Source organism: Coloeus monedula (genome assembly GCF_965178545.1).
Source record: "Coloeus monedula genome assembly, chromosome: 1".
In the NCBI taxonomy this organism is placed as follows: domain Eukaryota; kingdom Metazoa; phylum Chordata; class Aves; order Passeriformes; family Corvidae; genus Coloeus; species Coloeus monedula.
In genome coordinates, this window is record NC_138781.1 from 20,937,579 (window position 1) to 20,960,136 (window position 22,558).

At 41.4% G+C, this 22,558-nt stretch overlaps 1 protein-coding gene across 1 annotated transcript in view; it reads left to right on the plus strand.

Annotated features, from left to right (window-relative positions):
• Positions 1–20,412, plus strand: part of RSU1 (Ras suppressor protein 1) — a 103,714-nt gene extending 83,302 nt beyond the window's left edge. The window contains exon 9 of the mRNA XM_082294789.1: positions 19,939–20,412. Coding sequence (XP_082150915.1) covers positions 19,939–20,041 — 103 coding nt within the window. The 3' untranslated portion in view covers positions 20,042–20,412. The remainder of the gene's footprint in view (positions 1–19,938) is intronic.
• Positions 20,413–22,558: the final 2,146 nt, after the last annotated feature.

Consider the following 22,558-nt stretch of genomic DNA (forward strand, 5'->3'; position numbering starts at 1 on the left):
GCTAAACTTAGTGACTGCTTTGAATTACTTAAATCATATTATTTTAGGATCACAGCTTGAACTAACAGGCTTTAAAATTATTCTGAACCATTTTGAATCATCTCTTCCTCTTGCTTCTAGAAAAGTGCCGGTTTCAGTACGTCCCCTCCCCTCTTTTAATCAGTAACTAGCAAAAGCTCTGACTTGATAGCTCAGGTGTGTAAGGGTGTGCAGCCTTCAGTGTAAATACAGTGGTGGTGCATAATCTCAAGCATCTCCCTGTCCCTGGGGTGGTGGCTCCAGAAGAGGTACAGAGCTCCCAGGATTTAGACGCTGACCAAGATTCATGAGTGTGTGCAAGGATGCAAACCCCGTGGCTGTGCTGTGGCCCACCTTTTTATTTTCTGGCTAACAAAGGATAGGTAGAATGGAAAGATAAAAGAGCAAGGCTTTTTGAGTGATTAAGCCCTGATACGTTTTTTCTCTCCAGATCAGAGGGGACCAGGGTGTATGCCCTGCCCTTTCCTTTGGGCAATTTCTTCACAGCAGGCGTTCACACTTGTTCACACTTTACAGGGCAATAGGTAGGTTGTTAACTAGTGGCTGTTTTCAGTCTCTTAAGTTGTAGGCCATAACAACAAGAATACATTCTATTTCAAAGGGTGTTTTTTTTAAGGAAAAAATGATTTTTTTTTTTGGCTGAATTCAGGAGGTAGGAGTTAGGCAGCACTTAATGTATTGAATTCAGTGAGAGAAAATTTGAACATAAGGTACGGAGACATGTAGGTTGGGTTTGGATGAACACATTTGTGTGTGGTAAATTATATACTGTCTCAACGAAAATTACTTTTTCCTTCTGAAAGAAAATGTTTTCTTCATGCACTGGGAGAAGTTACAGATTTCCCATTGTAGCATGTGTAGATTTTTCTGCCATACACATAAACAGAAGTACTATTAAACTAATTTTTGCAAAACTAATATGATTCCTTCAAGGAAGTTTCTTTTTCTTCAAACTGTTTTTATTTTATGTGTTCATTATTTTATCTTAAAGCTGTGAACTCCTGGCCTGTTCTTCATTGTTCTGGTAGGAATAGAAAGTACACTGCAGATACATCCCTCTCCTACTAAGAATCAAGTTAAATGAGATCTTCTTGATTCTCCCAGGCCAGAATTAACCTAAGTACAGAATGAGTGAAAAGTGAGGAATAATAACATATAATCACAGCCCATTTAAACAAAATAGCAGATAAGGAGGATGTATCCTGGAAAAAATGTAGGTCAAAGGAAAGTCCTGCTCTTTTGTCCTTGCCTCCCTGTTTTTATTTTGGCCATCTACAGCTGATCTTCAATGCCTTTACTTAGCAGGGATAGCTTTTAAAAAGGAAAGCTCTCACAAGAACCAGGATTTTCAAGAGAAGGTCCACAGTCTGCCTCTAGTGATAGACAACATGTTTGGGTTTGATTTTGGCTCTTTTACTTGTTCTGGAGTGGGACTTCATTAGGGGCAGCCATGATGGGTTTGTGACACAGAGCAGTGGAACTGTGTCGGAGACGTAGGGACATCAGCAGGGAGTAAAACTCTGGTTTTAGAAACATTGTACAGGGAAGAGAGGCGATTCTTCAAACATCTGAGATGAATGAGTGCAGAGTGAGCGCCGAGCTGGCTCGTGCTGTTTGCAGGATGCTGGGTGTTGCTATAGAGACCAAGAAAGGGGGAACAGAGAGTTTTGAAGAGAATATCAGCTGGGGCTTTAGTAATGCTAACTTTGCATGTGATGTCTGCCAAAGAACCCTGCTGGGGAGCTGGGCACTAATGTGGTACCAGAGCAGGAGAGCATCGAGGTCATCTGGCGTCTGCTAAGAACAACTGAAGTCACATCTTGGACATATGAGGAGGTGGCGGAAATAAACTCAACTTGTGTTCACATATGCAGGTTATTTCCAAGTTATCTATAGGCACATTTCCTGACAGGGTTAGATAATTGCTTCTGGTTCCTCTCCCATTTCTGAAAATACTGGGTTTACTTGTAACAGTGACTGCTATGGAGATAATTGTCAGATCCTTAGTGTCTTGAGATCACCACCCACACATCCCAGAGGCTGCCTAGGCTCTCCTATTCTGTCTGCCTAGTTCTCTTGGCAAATAAAAAAAATGCAGACTGACCTTTTCCTTGTGCTTTGGCAGTCGTTTTGTGCTCTCTGTAGTTTTTTCTGTTGATGAGGAGAAAATGCAGAGTCGACATTGTGGTTGGTTTGTGTTAGTGGCACAGATTTAGGAAGGCAGGCTACATGCACAGCTGTCTTCACTAGAGTCCTGTGTCTGAACTCTTGGATCTTCAAAGACAAATGCTGAGTGATACTCGTAGGCAGCTGGCTGGACCTAGCACTTATCCCTCAAGACTGTAGGCCCACCCACTCTTCACAGAGCTGCAAATTTCTCACAGGGCTGTTTGGGCCAACTGTTGTGTATGGACTTCTCTCTTCAAGCAGATAGTTTTACCTGTATTGTGTCTAAACTTTACAGTAAGTCACTGTCCAGGATTTGCACTAAAAAACTCTTTTGCTTTAATAAGAATTACTGTCTTCGACTAAATACATGAAGCCCATCAAGTGGGTACAGTACTAAAGATGTCAAGTAAATTAATCATGTGCAGGAAGGAGAATTAGGACAGAGTTTGTCTCTACAGCATGGAATCAGAATCTGGACAAGACTAAGAACTGTTCAAGATCAAGATATATGACTGCTCTGATACAAAGTAAATAGCATTTTTAAAATTAATGTCCTTGACATTGGCTGTGTTAATACTTCCCTTTTGCAACATTTATTTTTTCATTAATGGAGCTAATGTGACTGAGAGATGGATGTGAAGAAGTGACAAGCACCATGTATGTTTAAACGGGGAACGGTCTGCTGCAGTGTTTGCTCATGCTGACTGTGCTTGCTGTTGAAGTAATGGTACTGAAAATCATAAAATAAGGAGAACAGCATTTGAGGGGTATTCTCTTTGCATCATCAAGAGCCCCCCATGTTCTTCTATTCTGTTCCATAAGGGCTTCATGAATTCACATGGTCTGCATGCTCATCTGTTCCTTCATTCCTTCCATGCTCCCTTTCTTCACTGAGAGTTGACTGCATGTTTCTTGCAATATACCAGCTTTGTCTTCTTTTGCCAGGGTCAGTTGCTTTTCCATACGTAAAGCTTTGTGTGTCTCTTATTCCTCTTTTGACCTCATAGCTGTTCCTTCTTCTCTTCCATCTTTCCCCTAGCTTGGTCTTTCTTCCTCTCCCTGAGGCAGTTTTTTTCTTGGTGTTAGCATTCGTAAACTGTACTTCAAGTCCTTCAAGGATATGGAGGAAATGGGGGTTCTTCTTTGCCAGACTCGTTAACTCTGGCAAAGCAGGTGGCAGCCGTTCCATGACTCTTCGGTCTATAGACCATTGCCCCCAGACCTGGATGGCTGAAACAGCTGCATCTGCTAGCCACGGCATGAGGTCACAAACTCTGTGCTTAAATGTACCTTTTCCCTCTCATTTTCTTTTTTTTCATCCAAATGAATATAACATTTTCCATTGCCTAGAACATTCCCTGGAATGTTGGAATTTATCAAATAATCTAGCATCCTGAAATTATCTTGTAATAGACAAAAGCAGGGAGAAATGCCAGTTGTCCATTATAACATCCAGGGATTAAAACTACCCTACTGTACTCACAGGTCAGCAGTCCTTAAGCACAGTTGTTTTTCCAGGCTAAATCAGTTTCCTTACAAAGCTGTTCTACAGACCTGTCTGATAAGTCCTTGTCAACAAATCAGGCTGCCCGTTATTCTGTGAGTCTCTGTCCCACTGTTCTCATTCCTCACCACTCTTTATGTCAGCATTGCATGGGTTTGTGGGCTTTGAGTGACAATGAAGTTTTCTCCACAGCATGTATGCATATCCCACTGTGCAGATACACCTTCCAATTCCCACCATCTGATTTGTGGGGGGAGTTTTGAGTTAAAAAATTGACGGATCTATTTTCTTTCCTTTTCCTTTTTTCCTCTGGCTAGGGTTTCCCACGCCTCCATCGTATTAAATCTGGTAATCAAAGAGCTGCATTGACATGTCGACTTGCTGACCTGACAGAAAGCATGCACCCCAAACAGAAGCATTTTCTAGAGCAGGGTAACTACAGTGCTGGAAAGTGATTTGAGCAAACTGTACCATGAGCACTAGACTAGGCAAAGAAGTAAAGTTCATATACCTTTGTCTTTGATTACTGAGGTTTACTTACGTTTATTCTGAATTTGCAATGTGGTTTTGTATTTGTGACTTCTATTCTACTTTGGTTGGGTTTTCTTGTTTGGTTTTTTAATGAAAGGATTTATTTGCTTTTTGTTAGACAGAAAGCTAATAAAACAGAAAAGGGAAATTTTCTTGAACAGAAAGAAATATTAATTGTTCTGGAGTTTGTTTCTTTTTAGTTTCAGTGTAAAGTATGTCAAAAAGACTTGTAGTTCCGAAGTTGACATGGAGCATAAAAAACTACTTGAGTGTACTAGTATTTAACTTTTGAATTAAATATTTTTCATTAATTCAAAAATACGGTATATATATTTCAGTTTGGAGTTCAATCTTGGTCCAGTTTACTTCCTGTGATAAAGCCTGCAGTCCATTGCAGCCCAAAGAGATTCTGAGAGAGTAGTTGTTCACCATAGTATCATTTCTCAAAGATAAGTTATGCAGCAGTAAAGACAAGTTCATAAACTATATTGTATTGCTTTAGTAGCAATGCTTTAGGTTCTACCGGGAAGGCAAATTCAACACTAAGGCCTTCCCCAAGGTTTATTAAACTGTCCTAGAAGCTGCCAGTGTCTTTTTTTTTTTTTTTTTTTCATTTTTTGGACATTTTTCTAAGCTCAGTAGTGGGAGAGGGAAGAAGAGGATGGTCTTTTTTTCTTGGTCTTCAGTTAATCTTTCTGACTTTCTGCTTCCACTAGCATGCAGAAGAATCATACTATAAGAAGAAAATGATACTCTCTTTACTTGATTGACTCAAACACATACAGCTTTTTATGGGGTCACCATTTTTCTTCAACACCATGCATCTTTGTCATAGTTTAAAAATTATCTAGAAATAGTACAGTTACAGTTCTTAAAATTATGTGCAGCTACGAACAATATGTACCATCCACATTTTCCATATGTTGAGACAGTGTCTAGTTTTATGTGTGTAGTAAAAAACTATAAGGGGTAAACAGTCAATTGAGTGGAACTTAATTGAATTCTGAAAAAAATCAGGATCAAAGTACTTCACATTTGTATTCAAAAGAATTTTAGGAGAAAATATTTTTCAAGCTCTTATGTGGTAATCCTGAAATATTAGGTCTTTCTGGCCTTTGCAAGCTGTACAAATGCAATGTGTGCACCAGATGATTTGTGTATTTTTATCTTTAATTGATTAATTTTTTTCTTAATAATTTCAGGAGATCTTTAAGCAGCTCTCATTTTTGCTATTTATCTCGGGGTTTCGTTTTAAGTAGAATGTAGGAATATTGAACTATTCCTGATCTAGCTTCTAGCTGATGTCGCAGTCTCTTTAGAGACATAGTTCAAACTGCAAGTTACAAGACAGAAAGATTTAAAGAAGGTTAAGAGGGAGAGTTTATGTCTTCACTGCCTATGCAGGTATATATTCTACAGCACAAGTGCAGTTTTCATGTGAAATCCAAGGCACAGATTTTTTTTTTTTTTTGGCCACAGTATCTCTGCGTGATTTGAGATCCACTGAACTGTCTAGCTACATCATGGTAAGTGCAGCTTTGTCCCTGTGAAGGTGTTACAGAGAGGGAGTAAACAAAAGCTACTTCTCCTGTAGTAAAAGCCTCATTTTGTTAGTAAGATATAGCCAAGCAGAGAGCTGCTGCCTAGTCTTTGAGTCATCTTTTAACTTTCACTGCCTTTAGATAAATCCTAGGAGGTGAACATCAGGAAATCAAGAGCAATCTCAAGAATGCAAGCACAGTCATGGTGAAAGGATCCAGATGTTTCCCCTGTATGGGAGCAACAGTGTGGATCTTGAACCTCATGAATCCCTTTTCTGAGTCCTGTTTTCTAGAGCATGTGCTAATCAAGGGGGAAGCTGTCTGGAAACACCATTAGACAGCAGCCTGTCCACTGTGCAGTTGTTCAACTGAGGATGCATCTTTTCTGTATCTGAAAACATCTGTCGGTCAGCTTAGAGCACTGAGCAGTGAGCTGAAAGCAGCTGGGTGCTTCAGTGGAAATACAGCTCTGATGAGTGCTGGAGAATACATTACCTGAGATGAGACTAAGGGAAGCAAGCCATCTTCTGTGTATACTCTCACTTTGGCACCAAGCAGCTTTCTGGCTTATAGGGACTCAAATGTTTCGTCTACATGAGCACCTCTATTGATGCTGCTCATTTTGATTGTCATAATAGAACAGAAAAAAGCAGGCGAAAACACAGTGCCAAATTCTCCAGGGCCTGAATATCTGCATACAACTGTTTTGTCTAGGCAAAGTTGGTATTTATAAGGGGTCTGGAGTGGTGAAGAAATGAGGCATGCTATGAGGGAGAAGATGTTTTAGGCCTTAAAGAGGGGTTGATTTGTGGTTATTACTGCTGCCTTTGATCTGCCAACAGGGATCTGAAACTAATCCACCAGAGCAGCGCAAGTCTGATATATAAAGCCAGATGGAGATGCCAGAATAGGTTATGCCTGCTGTCTTTGACACTACCTTATCATGAAGTGATAAAACAGGTAGTACAAAGCAAAGCAGGCAGTGTGCACTGCAGGAATGCTGCCAGCAGTGTGAAGTGACTGCCAGTTGTTAAAGCCACTGCAGGATCAATTAGCCATTCACAGCATTACCCTGTCCTGGTGAGAGGCTGAGGCATGCGACCACACAGAGCACTTGGTGCCATACAGCCCTGAGCATCTCTGGTGCTTCCATGCTAAATTGAGGGAGTAGAAAATGTAGAGTCCCTGTATTTCAAAAGTAATCCCACGAGTACATATGGCCATAGAGGTAAAAAACAGTGTTTCCATAAGGACTTCTACTTCATATCCATGCCATACTTTTACCCCAGCTATGGAGTGTATCAAAGTGAATTTCATTCAAAAATGTGCTGTAAGCAGTGAATATGGTCTAGCTGCTGAGATGTTGGTGAGATTTTATCACTTCTGGTTTCATTTTGTTTAGAAATTAGAGCAGTTTGGGACTTAGTATAGCTATTAATTCTCTATAGATCTCATCATCATCTGAGTCAGCAAGCTCGTTGCATAAGAAGAGTTTTATATAGATGTTGGATCAATTGGCAGTAAGTTGTCAATGAATGTGTCTCCTAGACACTGCAATTGACTGGTTAATGAAGTGCATTCTCAGTGACAGAGAGCTGTTGACAAATCTTTTGTCACTTTGCTTTTCCCACTCCTTCATTTCTCATAAATCTGCTCCATATCACAAGCTTGGGGAATGCTAGAATTTGAATAATAGAATTACAAAGGTTGAAAAAGACCTTTGAGATCATTGAGACCAACCATGAGCGCAGCACTGCTAGTCTGCCACTAAACCATGCCTCTAAGCACCACATCCACACATATTTTGAGTACTTCCAGAGACAGTGGTTCCACCATTTCCCTGGGCAGTCTCTTCCAGTGCTTGACCACTGTTTCAGTGAAGAAATTTCTCCTAATATCCAGTCTAATATCTTACCTTTCACAAGTAAAGGGGTGCCTGTTTGCTACCTTGTCTGCATAGACTGGGATTTGGAAAACATGTTAATAGCCTGTTCGTTGAGAAACCAGAAGGAAAGAGCCAAGGACCATGTTTGCCCTCCCTGCAGTGTGTTTTCCAGCATGTTTCAAAGAAGATGCAAAGTAGATGATTTGCAGTTTGTCCATCAAGACTGCAGTATTGTGTTTGGCTCCCTGTTGTTGCACTCTTTCTGCCTTTGTTGTTGCTGTGGCACTTAGACTGATTCAGTGCTTGTGTTTTCAACTCCATGTTCCCTTTCCTGTTGCCCAGAAGAAGGTGGAATCACTGGTTTATTTTACATCATGCTTGAAGGTTCCCGTGGGTGCCTTTTGCAATTATCTGATGAGTAAACTAGTTCTTGTCCTTTTCAGTAAAAGTTCCATATTTGTGCCTTTAACTCATGAGCATTCATAAGCACCAACAATTTAGGATAAGTGCTGCCTACCTACAGCAAAAGGATGTTGAGCAAAACCAGATCAGTGTGCATAATCCCACCTTCCTTGCAAGAGAAACTATTTTGGTCAATGCATGCATTAAGATGTCACGGGGTGACTCATTGGCCTTAGCTATTACTAGCACTTGATGAGAAAGCGTAATTTTCACTCCACTGTTCATAGCCAGCCTCGATGTTGTTCGTATGTTGTTGTACATAGTTTGGGGCTTGTAAGCCACACTGCAACTGCAGTTTGCCTTTTTGTTTGCATGGACAATTGACCTCAAAGGTCAAACCTTGAACCCAATGAAATCAGAAGCAAAACTTGTATTGATTTTGTTGAAATCAAAATCAGGCTGACACTGTATTGCCATTTCATCTTGACAGACACTGGGGGAGAAGAAAGCCTTTCAAAAGGCTTTATGTTGTTCACACTGTGGGCCCTGAAAGACAGAGCAACTTGGGAAGTCATGCAGATTGGATGTCATCAGAATTTAACTGATGTCAGCGTTACTGCTCTTTTCAAGCAGGTTGGTCATCTTCCTGCTTTTCAAGAGGGAAGGAAGCCAGTGTAAAAATCTGCCATAGATTAGGGATGAGTATTCACATAGTAAGTGAGACTTCTTATCTCACCCACCTCATCTAGCACTATGGAACACAAGTCTAGGAATAACACTGCTGTCAAGAAGACATGACTCTATCACTGTTTTTGGTAGATGAAGGGAAGCCCAACCTTTTGCTCAAGGTGTTAATGGCATGAAAAAATACTATGTGATGTTCCTGTTGTTTTAGAACCACCTCCAACTGTGAGCAAGTTTGTTTTACAGAACAGACCTTTCAGAAAGAGGGTAAACTAAAAAAGAAATTGTAAACATTCAAACAAATGTTAGTGTCTTGTGTTACTCGGGAGCTGGTTCAGTTTGCTGATTACTCAGTTTCAGTGTGGTCTGAGTAATGATGAGCTGACTAGCGAGCCTAATTTGGGGTAATTCCCTGAGTGCTTTGAAGGATAGCAAAGCCAGAAAAACTGTAATGAAAAATAATAGAAAGGTAGCTGGGGGCTTAACTTATGATCTCTGCTCATTACAGTAAGCGACATTTTCATTGCAGTGTTGCCATAAAGATTATTGGCTGCCACATAGCATAGGTCCCTCCTGAAAAGATTCTGGAACAGCTTTGTTGGCACAGTAAAAGCCATGGAAAATCACCAAAGATTTGCTTAAAACACAGTAATTATTTGCCAAATACTAAGGTTGTGATACTTTGTACAAAACTGGCTGGAAAATTAGGTGAAGAGTCTGTATCATTTTATTATATGGTTTCTGAGTGACCATCTTTGGTCTTCCACAGTAAAGTTACATAACCAGAAAACCACTGTATTGATATTTTTTGCTTCCATATAGAACTGCTTGGTCTTCGGCTTTCAGCATTTCAGCATTTTAATGTGTATGATGACAATGATTTTGAAATTGGCTTTGAATCACCTTTTTCCTTTGCGTGTATGTTGATCTGTCAGAGCACAACTTACCAGGTGTCTGTAAGGTTGATATAATTGGCATGTTTGTGCCCGTGTTGGCCAGGGAGTAGTTGAAAGGCTTGTGTTTGGAAACTGGAAAGACTCACATTGATCTGTTAAGCATGCTCAAAAACTTTGTCCAAGAACAGCTTTTCTGGAAAGTGTATCCATCATGAGTTAAACAAAGCCAACTCATGTGGCTGAGTGAAATTGGAATGTCTGAGATGTGTAGCACTTCAGATGTGGTCCTTTGTGTCAAAAAGCAACATTTTCATTGCAGTGTTGCCATAAAGTGAAATAAGTTTCCTCCATTCTTCATCTTTCTGGTAGTGCTTTTAAGCACCTAAATCCAGTGTCCTGGCGGAACCAAGTTAATTCCTTCGCCGATGGCAGTGAGCAGCTGCTCCATATCCCTGTTCCATTGTCCTGTCAGTAGCAAGGCTAACCAGACTCGAAACACGTATGTACACATGGCCAGCCATGGGCAGATTAGCATGATGGGGGACAGACTGCATTCCTTGATACATTTCCATGCAATGCTCAGGGAAAACCCTATGTCAGGGATCCCTCTGATACCTGGCTCCCCAATCTTGATGTTTCAAATATCAGGCCCCCAGACCCGGTCTTACCAGCCAGCACCCTTCAGTCCTTTGGAGGGCTGATCCTAGAGCCCCTTGGTTGCTCCAGTCCATCCTATTGACCAGCTGATCTGTCTTGAACTTTGCTGATGGGACATGCATGCATGCTGCCAGAACACAGGGCACACTCACACAGAAAACAGCTAGAGACAGGGTTTTAGGCAGGAAAAAGTAAAGGTGATTTGGCACAGAGTTCTGCCAAACAAGTGTTCTGACCTCCTCCTGCTTGCACACTATTGACCTCATTTATTCCCTGCCTCATCCTCTCTCCTTTTCCCTGCACTTGTACTCTGCTGTCATCCTTGGTCACTCACTTCCACTCTCTCAGTCTGTCCCCATAAGAACTCACAAGTCCTGTATAATCCTTAAATACTCTTGTTCAATCCCAAAACTTTGTCTAAGCATCCCACAGTAAATCCTGTGCCCCTTTTAAACAGTGGTCCCCAGAGCTCACAGAGCCTTCCAGAATTTCTTGTGTTGGCTCACACAAATGGGTTGTGTGACAGGACTGGGACTTCTTCCTTTCCCTTTGAGGGTCTCAGAGGTGGTGATTCAGAGGGGTTGGTTTGGTTGAGTTTCCCACCTTGTCACTGTGTCCGTTGTCACTGCTCAGTCCTTGTGTTTATTTTAAGGAGCTGTTTGAGAGTTGGCCCTGCAGCCAGTTGGGGTGGCAGAGGCGGACACCCTGGGAGAGGCGTGTGAGCCAGCCCAGCAGAGCAGGGCAGCTATATAAACCCTGTGTTTGGGGAATTGCAGTTTGCTGAATGTTCTCCATGCTACTGCCAGTGAAACTGGTCATCCTCAGTGTGCAGCAGAGCAGGCTCAGATTAACTCAGACACTTCAATTTTGCTTAAACAAAAAAAAGGGAAAAAGAGACTCTGTATCAGTATTTCCCCAGAGTCCCTTCTATACATTTTATTGGTACAGTTCGTCTAGTTACTGGAAAAGAAATACTTACCTGCCAGACACAGAATAGCTTAAAGAAAGTTCCCTGGCTTGCACTTGGATATTTTTGCCCTCTGTTTTCCTTTTTTTAAATGTTAATTAGGTACACAGCAAAATGCATGTAATAAATCAATAATAAAGATTATGTAAGGGCATTTATCTGAGCAGCAGTGTAGCATTCAGAAAGGAAAGTGAGCCCTGTTTTACTGAAGCCCAAAGGACTCCACATGGACAGCAACATTAAAATAACATAAGAATGAAAAATACTGTGCTCAGCTGTCTTCAGGAGGACGTCTGTGTTGCATGCCAGTGTGTTTTCTCTACTGTGTTTGCTGCCTGCCCAGGGTTAGTTTGAGATCAGGCAGGTGGCCTTGAGTGTTATCCCAACATGGGTTGGGGAAATGGAGCAACTGTTGATTTTTCTGTTGCATGCTCACAAATTACAAATAAATAAAGATAAGGGTTGTGATGATACAGACGACTTCAGTAAACAGAACACACTTCTTTCTCACTCGAGTAGTCTTTTTCCTTCTTGGTGGTGCATTTTTCTCTGCAGCTACCTGTGCTGGCATCTGCCAGAGAATCTGAGCATGCTCTGCAGTTTCTGTGGCTCCTGATTGCTTTTGATGAATTAGATGTAGGATACCATTTGTTCTAGTGGATACCTCAGCCCTCAGAGTTTAAGATGATGCCTGTATCTGGCACTCTATTGTTTCTTCTGGTCCTAAGTAGGAAAGCACTATGTGATCTGTGAAAACAAGTAGAAAATTATTCCACTGCAATCTGTGGGAATTCTTACCCTTAAGAACTTCAGTTTCTGGCCTATGCAGTTTTTTGTGCCTGGGGTGGATTCAGGGACTGGTCTGCATGTATATGCTGAACTCATTGTTCCATTCGAAATGGAGCATGAGAAGGGAGATCAGGCCTCCTGAATGTGCTTGAAGATCTTCGTCCCAGGTGAGAAATTCTTCAGAACTGAAGTAGTCTGGTAGGACTATCCACATGTAGAAACGAATTGTTCTCTCCCTGGTCCCTCCAGCTGCTGTTTCATTATACTGGGCTAGCTGGGAGTTGTTTTATCAGCATAATAGATTCTCTAGATGAAATCTTAGTTCCTGTTTGTCTCTGTTTTGAAAGAAATAAAGATAAGCATACCCTGTCCTTTCCAGCTTTGTGACAGTTCCATGACAGCCCCCTCCCCGTGTGTCTCTCTGGATCTGTAGCACAGCTGAAGATTTTCAGTGTTGGGCTCCCTGGGTATTGAGATAGGTCTGACTTTCAGAACCTAGTGCTAGTGCTTTCGAAATTGTGTCTGCCAAAAGCCACACTTCTTGTAAGGTCTTTCAGGTTGGGTATGCAAAGTCATTAGCCAGCTTTGCAAATCTTGGTCTGTACATTTTCCTTTTAAAAAAATCCTTTTTTTTGCTAGGCTTCTATGAGCTTCCAGCTGTGTTTCCTAGCAAGCTTCACATTTAAAGTACTTGCTTCAAAAGTCTACTAGCCTCAGAGAATATAAGGAGAAGGCTTTCTTTTATTACTGTGCATTAATTAGAGAAATACGTAACACCTGCTTGGAATTCCTTTATGGAAAAAAAAAAATTAGTTCCCCATAACATGCAAGATGGTGAGTAAAGAAGCAAGGATTAAATTAATCATTTTAAGAGCGGGTGTGTCTGTCAGAATTACAATTACCCATCAATTGCCAGCCCTATAGGAGATCAAGTGTTTGTAAATCAGTTGCCTCAGCTCAAATCTCCCCTCACTGATGTGTCAGGTCAGGGACCTCTGAGCTGAGGCCAAAGGTCTCTCTGGTCAGGGTCTGTCTCTGACAGTAACCTGTAGGGATAGAGGGTAGGAAATGTGGCACTTAGAGGTTGAGTCTTTCTTTTCTTCAGGTGTATAGAGCAGCAAATGTGAAGGGAATAGACTGGGGTAGAGGGGTCCAGCAGAAGAGAGCCCTGTGGAAAACCAAACAGTGAAGTAGCCAGTACAAGACACATGGGGTTTATTTTGGAGGATGCATGTTCTACATGGATGCTGCAACAGTGAGTTCCAGAAAGTTTTGGTGGAATACTTTTTTTTACTTGCTGAGATTTGGAGTGGTTTTAGGCAGGAATTCTGAATAAATCAGCTTTGGACTGCGTGACTCAGCAGAGTCTCTAATGTAAGGTAGCTAACAGCTTGTGAGAGTGCAGAGTGGGAACACAGAGGGAGTGGTTGGGTGGACTCCATGTAGCATTTTAAAATAGCTAAACAGGGGAGTCTGCGTGTTAGCTAACTACCCACTGTCCGCTGTAGCTGGTGAAAATCTTTAACAGAGCAGTGCAGCTAAGCATCTCACAACAGACACTTGCACTTGATCACCCAAAATGCTCTTTGCTCCACTGGCTTCATTAGCTAGATCTCCACTGACTGGGAGACATGGGCTTGGATACATATCTCTCCACCCATGCTGAATCCTCTTCTTCTTATCTAATTTGGGCTCCAAAAAATGAAACTAGCCAAAAAAAAAATGGGCTAATCCGAGATGGGAAGAGATGATCAGTTCCCCTTCCCAGTGCCTGTGGGGTGAAGACCCAGAAAAGCTTTGAGGGTATTAGGGATTTCTGGTGATGCAGAAAGTCTCTTTGAAAGTTGAATTGCAGGACTTAGGAGGATTTAGGGAGAGTGGTGACAGGCAAAGTCTGCAGGAACTTCGGGTTATGAAGATAATTGAGGCAGGTAAGAGGAACAGAAAAATAACACTGATTGTTGCACTTGGGAATGTCTCGGGGCTGGGCTCTGGCATTTGGAGAGGGACAGTCTGAAGTATTAGGCATCCCAGAGTGTCAGTGGGCTGTAGAGGAAGGCACGTTGTTAACAGACCTAAAAATAGTGGAGCAGTTTCACAGCACATTGAGAGCTGCAGGGTCAGTGGCCCAGAGGCTCTTGCAGCACGTGGCACTGCCAGCACCTGCCCCCTTCATCCAGCCAGTGCTGCCTCCATCGTAGAACGGGAGGAGAGAGCTGTACAGACACAGGCAGGCCAAAGCTGAGGGGTTTTGAAGAAACTTGCGAGAGCTTCAGATGATGAACATCACTGGCATTGCTGCCATCTGCTCTCAGAGCACTTGAAAACAAAGGGCAAAATATCAGCTGAATAAAAGGAATCGCTCATGTCTGGTTTTTCTTTGTTAAGAATCCTAAAGCTGCAGTTTGCTGTTCGGGTGTAAGGAAAACAGATACTGGTTTCACTTACCCATGCAGTGTTCCTCTTCAATGAGATGATCTGACTGATGTCACAAAGACTAAACATTATTGGTGAACTACCAATATAATATACTTGCATAATTTTTACCTCCACTGTTTCCTCTCACTGGTACATGACTGACAAATTAAATTCCAGTATCCGTCCCTTTCCTGGGAGAGGGAATATGTGGTTTGAGGGGATTACATGTTAGCAGCTCCCACATAGAAAAGGTCAGTTCCAGTCACTCAGAGGGGATACCAGAGCAGCAATTAGCTACTCAAAAACTGCTGTGGCAAAAGCACCTTGCAGTAAGTGCATGTGAACTGTAACTAAGGCAGGGTAGCCAGCATGTATCAGTCATGCAAACACTTCTTTCAGCTTTCGGTTTCTAGTGATACCACCACTGATTCAGCCTTTCCCCTCTCCGGCATCATCACCTGGGGCTTAGGACTGTCCTGTTGAGGTCACTGTGAATACCAACTTCTGAAGCTTCATCTGAATACTAAATATCTGCCTGACCCTGAGCTTCAGCTTTTGAAAAATCAAGCAGAGCTGGAATGTTTCACCTTTGTTTCCCTGATTACAGTACATAGTTGGAGGTAGCATCTCTCCAGGACCATATTTAACTGTGTGGTCTTTTTTATACTGCATATTCAGCCTGTGGGTCTGTTACAGACATCAAGTGAGACCAGTGTGTTTCTCATGGCTTAGTCTTGAAATCTTCTTTCAAAATGCTTAAACTCAAAAAAATCAATGTGTGCATCAAACACTTTGCACTATTTCCCTAGCTTACACAAGTTCTCTCTTACCTCTGGGAGCATGTAGCCCTTGGCTAGTGAGAATTTTGTTGTACAAGAGAGGAAAATTTGAGTCAGTTGTGCCGAATTTGTTTTTGAAAGTGACTCTTTTGACCCTTATGAATTTAAGAATTTTAACTATGGTTCTGTTTTTAAATCCAGAGATTTTGGTAGCAAGACTGTATGCTTTCAAGTTACAAGGTTCCATGCCTGATCTTACACTGTAAATTGCAACATTTAGCAATTTGTGGTTTAATTTAGAAGGATTACCTACTTTCCTAAATGCTTAAGTAATGCAGCAAGCTGTGGTTATTGATTCTCTCTGAATTTATTACAAGAAAGCTGTATTCACTCTCTCCTCTTGGGAATGCCTCTCCTGAACTGCATGCTTGCTAGTGACAGCTTAGGCCCCTGATACATAACCAGAGACCTTGCCTAATATCCTTGCAACTACTTAGGGAATTTTTATTAAGTAAAAGCATCATTAAAGTAGACAGAATGATGAAGTTTAATGAGCATCTTTCTCACTTGATGTTGTTAGTTTTGCTGCTGCAGCAGCCATGCTGCTGTCGTTTGTTCTTCCAGTGGGGCAGGTGGAAAATGCAGGAAGATTTTGTTTGTGTTTATGTCTGCATACAAAGAAACATTTTTGTTCATGAAAGATACTTTTAAAAATATATACAAGGAAAGAAAGCTACTCAGAGTCTCTGTCTGAGGGCTTTCTGCACTTTCAGTCTTGCATGTAATCTCCCCTTTAATTTTAATGGAATGAGAAGTCTGCCTGCAATACTGTGGCTGCTAAGTCTACAGAGGTTCTGCAGTTCGTGAGCTGTGGTTATAGTAACCAGCTTCTTACTGTTACTGCAAACTGCAAACATCTCAAATATTTGTTTGCACTCCAGATTTTGTCCTTCAGCAGAGGTTTCAGCCTTCAAGCTGTGTAGTGTCCTGCTCAGAGCTGTACCAGTCCCGTGAACAGGTGACGTTTCAAAATACCAAGTGGGAAGGCACTGCCATGAATGTATTATCAGCACTTATCTCACAAATCTGCCTTGAAACCGTAGCCACAATCTGCGTCAAAATTATTTTGTGTGTTTGTGGAGACAGTCTGCCTTGGCTAAGGGTCTAGTCATGCAAACAGCTATGTCAAGGTGCCATCCTCCAGCACATCACCATCCGTCAGCTGAGCAGCAGAACTGTCTGTGTACATGTCTTCAGCTGACCTCTGCTGCCAAGGATGATGTGCATCTCCGCCTAACATGTCTGACTCTGTGTTCATGCAGAGCAAGAGCATGTACATCGTTTGTACAGCTTGGCTGCAGCTGTTTCTGTGGCCGTGTCTTTCCAGTAAGTACTGAAATTATTAAAGACTTTATGCAAACTTCACGTCTATTAAAACTAAAGCTTTATAGGTTCTTGTGGAAGTCAGATAGTTGCTTCTCTCGATAGCTGCTGATAATCTCCATTGGTGTTTTTATTTTGCTTTTTTCTTTCCCTTTGGCTTTTTTTTCCCTTGGAGCTATAAAAGTGGTGTCTGTTATTGTACTGTTATTGTATTGTTATAGTGTCTGTGTCATTGAAAATTTGGAATTCTCTTTTCCTTGCTGTAACAGAAGACAAATTCTGTCCCAGAGGCATTATCACAGTCATTATTGTATTTAAGTATTGTTGTGACACCTTATGTCTCCACACATATGATGTACGCCAACAGAATAGAGAGACCCTGTGTATGAAGGCTTGTATAATCTAAGTAAGTCTGATCCTTGCTCTTTGACTAGCAGCCTACATGATAGATTGTAAAGCACTCATTTTCAGTTGGGATAGCAATGTGCATTGAAACTTCCTCTCATTTTGCCAAGGAAACCTAAGTAGATATATTTGATTTTCTTATTTCAAACCCATTAATCAGTTTGCTGAATGAAACTTTGGTGTTCATGCTGATAGAAGTGGTTGGACATGAAAATAGGTAAAAAGAATGTAAAATTGCTGTAGATGCCTTCAACTCATGTACATCTATTACTACTAATGTAGTATTTGCATGGGGCAAAGGGAGTTGCTGGGGCACCAATAGCACTAAATATTGTAAGGAGCAAATATCAAAAAGCCCCAAAAGTACCTACAGGTCAATTGTTATTTTTACTGCTTAATGCACTCAGTAATGGCTGCTGGACCTGTTTTTGCAGTCAAAAGGCATTGCCCAAGTAGACTTTACCAGAACTCTGAAGTTCATTCAAAATTGTCATTATTCTGGTTTTCTGCATTTCAAAAGCATCTGTGTAGTCAGTAGAATTCCCACCACACCCTTTTGCTTTGGGAAGTTCACTAATCTGAGCTCTACCAGTCCACAAACTTGAACATTTGCCCTGAGAAGGGAGGAAGTGAGAGGCAGAATGAATACCAAAAGGATCACCTGAGAGGGAAACTTACATAAAGTTTCCAGAGTAAAAAGGAGGAACCTAAACCAACTCGAGAAAAGGGGGGTATGTAACAATTGAGAGCCACTAAAGCTGTTTCAGTCCTCTTTGGGTTGGCACTAACAGGACAAAGGAGATATGGGGCAGCAGGATGTGGAACGCAGGACAGTGACCAGGGACTTCTGTTCCTATCCACGAAGGATTTTTGTGCTCAGATACAGTGGATCACTGGATTCTCTGTTAATTCAGTGCTTAAAGTCCCAAATGGGTACTTTAAAAGAGCCAAAAACTAGCTTGAATGTTAATTTTGTGTTTACCTAACTAGTGCTAACTTCTAAGAGTTACAAAATTACTGCTGACAGTGCTTCAAATCTGCACTGCCTATCGTTGAGAACAAGATGCTGCTTGTTCCCTGACTTTTTCTCTCCTGGGTCAGTTTCTGATAGGACAACCTCCTTGAATGTCACTTCTGTGTTCTTCTACAGTGATAGCTTTTCATAATACTGAACCCTCTCCTTCCATAGACTCCCTCCCTTGACTCACTTAACACCTTCCAGAACAGGACAGTTATATAGGATGTATGTTTGATTAATATATGTACTGTGTACTTGGATAAAATACAGCCTTGTGCTGCTGGAGCTCTATCTCTTATGAAATAAAAGAAAAATATGTGTATTGTAGCTAATATGAAGCATGTAGTTATCACAGAGGGTCAGGGCTCTCTGCATTCATCGGGAAATCGCACCTGATCCCTTGTTGACAGTAGGTGATGACACACATAAAATTTCAGTGAGGTGAAGTAATGTCATAGTTTACAGTTGTATTTTCCTTGAGCAAGGCTGTTTTGGCTACAGTACACCTTGACAGCAGCCTGCTTAGTAGCATGATGTAAAACTTCAGCTGCTGAGAAGGTGAAAGCAAGTGCTGCCTCTTCACCCCACCCTACAAGGAGCTCTAATCCCATTCCACAGTCCAGGGAACTGTGGAACCCCAAGGCTGAAGTATCTTCCAGGTACAGCAACATAAAGGTCACAGCAGATGGTAGCTTTTAACATTCTGACATAGAATTAGAGTAGTAAATAAAATAGAGACACAGAATCACAAAGGTTGGAAAAGACCTTCAAGATCACATGTAACAGTGACTTGGGAAGGCAACATCATCACTCCAAACATCCCCCCTTCCTTCTTCCCCCAGCTTTATATGATGAGCAGGATGTGGTATGGTCTGGGATATGCCTTGGGCCAGTTGGGGTCAGCTGTCCTGGCTGCATCTCTTCCCAACAACTTGTGCACTCCCAGCCCTCTCACTGGTGGGGTGAGGAGCTGAAAAGGCCTTGGCTCTGTGCAAGCCCCACTCAGCAATAACTAAAATATCCCTGCATTATCAACACTGTTTTCAGTGTAAATCCAAACCACAGCCCCATACCAGCCACTATGAAGAAAATTACGCCAACCAAAACCCACAAAGTGCATCTTCAAAAAGCACTTTATGTCAATAAGGGAAGTTAAGTTTGAGCTGTGTTTATTTTGGGTAGGTTTTTAATTTAGTTTAATCAGGATTACTCATAAATTATCTATTAATTACTATGTGATACTTAGCAAGATCCTCTCAGCCATGTGGTCCATTTAGCTTCACAGTGAATGCTAGCTGTCTTAATTGTAGGATACTTTGTCAACATTTAATCAGTGGTACTTACTAATGTGGCATTGATGTGTTGGTAGCTGTCCCAGTGCTATCAATCATGTGTGAGCAGCAAAGGCAGCTGTGACACCATTGCTCTCTGTCACATTATCAAGCCCCTGGGTTTTCTGGTAGGGATGATGCTCACTTTGCTCTAAGCAGGCACTCTATCTCTCCAGTTCAACCCAATTTTTGTCACTGTCTACTTGAATACACATCCTTATAGCCTTCTGAGCCTTAATCCCATAACTGCAGAATAAAGGTTGCTAGTTTCTGAAGGCAAAACTGATTGCTCCTTCACTGCTCCAAAGGCCTGCTCTTCCCTGATGTTACTCCCCTGAAAAGTCATGAAAAACCAAAGTCACAAAAAACCAAATGTTAATGACTGCAGCTTGAGATCTGATCAAAAATACAGTGTGTTGAGACAAAATAAAGACCCTTTTTTATTATTTTTAGTAACTAGATGCTTTGTTTAATGTGCTGCAGAGCAAAAGTCTTGTGTTTAATGGTTGGATCACAATTTTTTTTCTCCTTTCCTTACAGTCTTTATGGCAGACACATGCAGGCAAACCCTGAACCTCCAAAGAAGAACAATGACAAGTCAAAGAAGATCAGCCGTAAACCTCTGGCAGCCAAGAACAAATAAGTGCCTGGCTTCTGCCTCTGTTTTCACATCTTCTATGTTGCTTTTGCTTGTGCTTGTAATATTTTTACACATCTCCTGTTACGTATAAGAAAGCAGGGATTAGAATTAAATGCAATTTACTATGTATAATGCTTTAGAAGATACTGCTAGAGGGAAACAAAATTACATATGCTCCTAATTGTGGTCATATTTATGTAGCCATTTAATACATCACTGTCAAACATATTTCAACTTTTCTATTGTTATGTATATTAATGTCCTCTTTCCACATGTGTCACATCCTGTTAATATTGGGGAATTTGCACTTATACTATACAATACTAAATTTCATATGATATTCCAAGTGATTTTAATAAAGCTCTTCATTTCTATTGTTGTTTAGTTTATTCAGGAGAACTTCTGAAATGGAAATTCCTTGAGGAATGTGTCCAGTTTTCTGTAATGCATTGATTTCTTCTGTAGGAATGTGGTAGCATTTTATCTGATACAAGTTAGTTAAAATGCAAAGCATTCTGTTCAAGGAGTGAAAAATTTTAATCATTTTCTTTTACTTTTTTTATGTTGCTGTGTACTGCTCTTTTTGCCTTGAAGGTTATTTTGAAATCAAGGAGTAGGGAAGGGGAGAGAGGAAAGAAAAAAAATTGTCTTTGTAGAGAGCTGCCAATTGCCAGACTCAGTTTGGGGAAGAGAACTTTGTCATTTGAAGAAACTGGTACTTCTGCCAATTTTTCAAGTGATTTTTTTTCTTTAGGCAGAAAACCCAAATAATGTGTTTAATCTCTGCTGAAAGTGCTTGTATTGAAGAGCTATTCCAAATGGCTTTTGAAAATGCCACAGGTTCTATATTTATCTATACAAAGCTGGCACCACAACCAAGCTCCGAAGCCCCAAATGGTTTAACAGCTCAGATAGTTTCAGGTTTTACCAATGGGGAAGAAAAACCTAAAATCTACAGACAGTGTTTCCCAAACAATTTTAGTCTTAAGAGAGCAAAAGCTAACAAGGGAACTCAAGGAACAGGAACAGATGCTCATACCTGGATCACTTATATCAAGACCTTCCTGCCCCTGATTTCCAATTTAATGAATTTTGTACCCAAGCAACCCATTGCCGAGTGTCGGCTGCCATCCCATCCGGACAGCAAGCTGGGAAGCATGCCCAGACTGCCGAGACAGGCCTGTTGCATTCAGTGGGAAAAGAAAAGGCTTTAAATATCTCATGCTAGAAGTGATGCCTTCTGCAAAAGCCGTTTTGTATCTGAAGATTCTGTTATCAGCATCTCAAGCGCATTTAGGATTACCCCAGCATTTGAGTAACATGGTTGCCTTAGTCTGGGAATAAATGTATTGACATATATTTTGCAACAGATTTCTTTTGAATTGGCAAGCAGGGCTGGGAAGTTGGCATCAAGCTTTAGACACACTTTAAGTGGTCTTCAGTACTTCAGAAGAATGAGGCAGTCTTGGTAGGCAGATGGAGAACAGTAAAAATGATAGACTTGTCAGGAACAGTCAATTCTATCTGTTGCAAGCTCTGCAGAGGATTTTCCAAACCTCTTAAGTGATCTGCCTAGGGAACAGGTCCAACTGAAACAGGCCCATGAAGGTGCTAGGTTGGATGCATGTTAAGAATTCACAGCAAAAACTGTGCCCCATCTGGAATGCACACAATTAAATGTGGGCATTAACACGTGAGGGGACCTAATGGCAGTAATAATCATGCTACAAAAAGTCCTGAAGAAATGTCAATGAAATGTCAGAAGATCCCCAAACTACTATTGCAAATTCTTTTTGGAACAAAATAAATAGCAATGGCACAACTATCAGGAAGAGGTGAAGAGGCTCTGGAAACTTGCCCAGCACTGAATGCTACCCCAGCCCTTGAGGGTGCCACTTCCTCAGGGCTGCACCAGTGGCCAGATACCTGCTTTGAGACTTGGAGACGTTCTGCATACACTCACTTCCAGCTGAACTGGATTCACCAGTCTTCCAAAATCTCCCTGGGTACACACAGACATGGCTTTCTGTGAGTGGGGTGGCAGTTCAGCTTTCCTTTGGTTTGAACAGAAATCCAGCCAGAGCTGAAGGCTCAGGTGGTGGCTGAGACTGTGTCCATCACCTGCTCTGTGTCCTGGGGTTTAGACAGAAAGAAGTTGCTACATGGCTACAAGTATTTCAAAGCATGGAGTAGTGTCTCTAATGTAAAATTAAAAGCTTGTTGGGGATGGCCTGATGGTGGGAAGCTACAGCACTGCTTTAAAATAAGCTTATGGTTTGCAAGCATTAGTCAGACTTTCATTAACTGCAGTAGCAAACTTTGAAAGTGTTGGAAGAGTCATGCAAGCTCTCCTCTGCAGGGTTGCAAAGTATTGATTGGAGCATTCCTATGTGCTCATAGCAAAAAAATCCACGCAACCTTCCCACTTCTTCCCTCATGAAGGAGGAAGAAACACAGTTTTGACAAGCAAAAGCAGGAATGAAGGGCCTGGGGAGGAGTTAAGTGAAAGGCATAAAGATG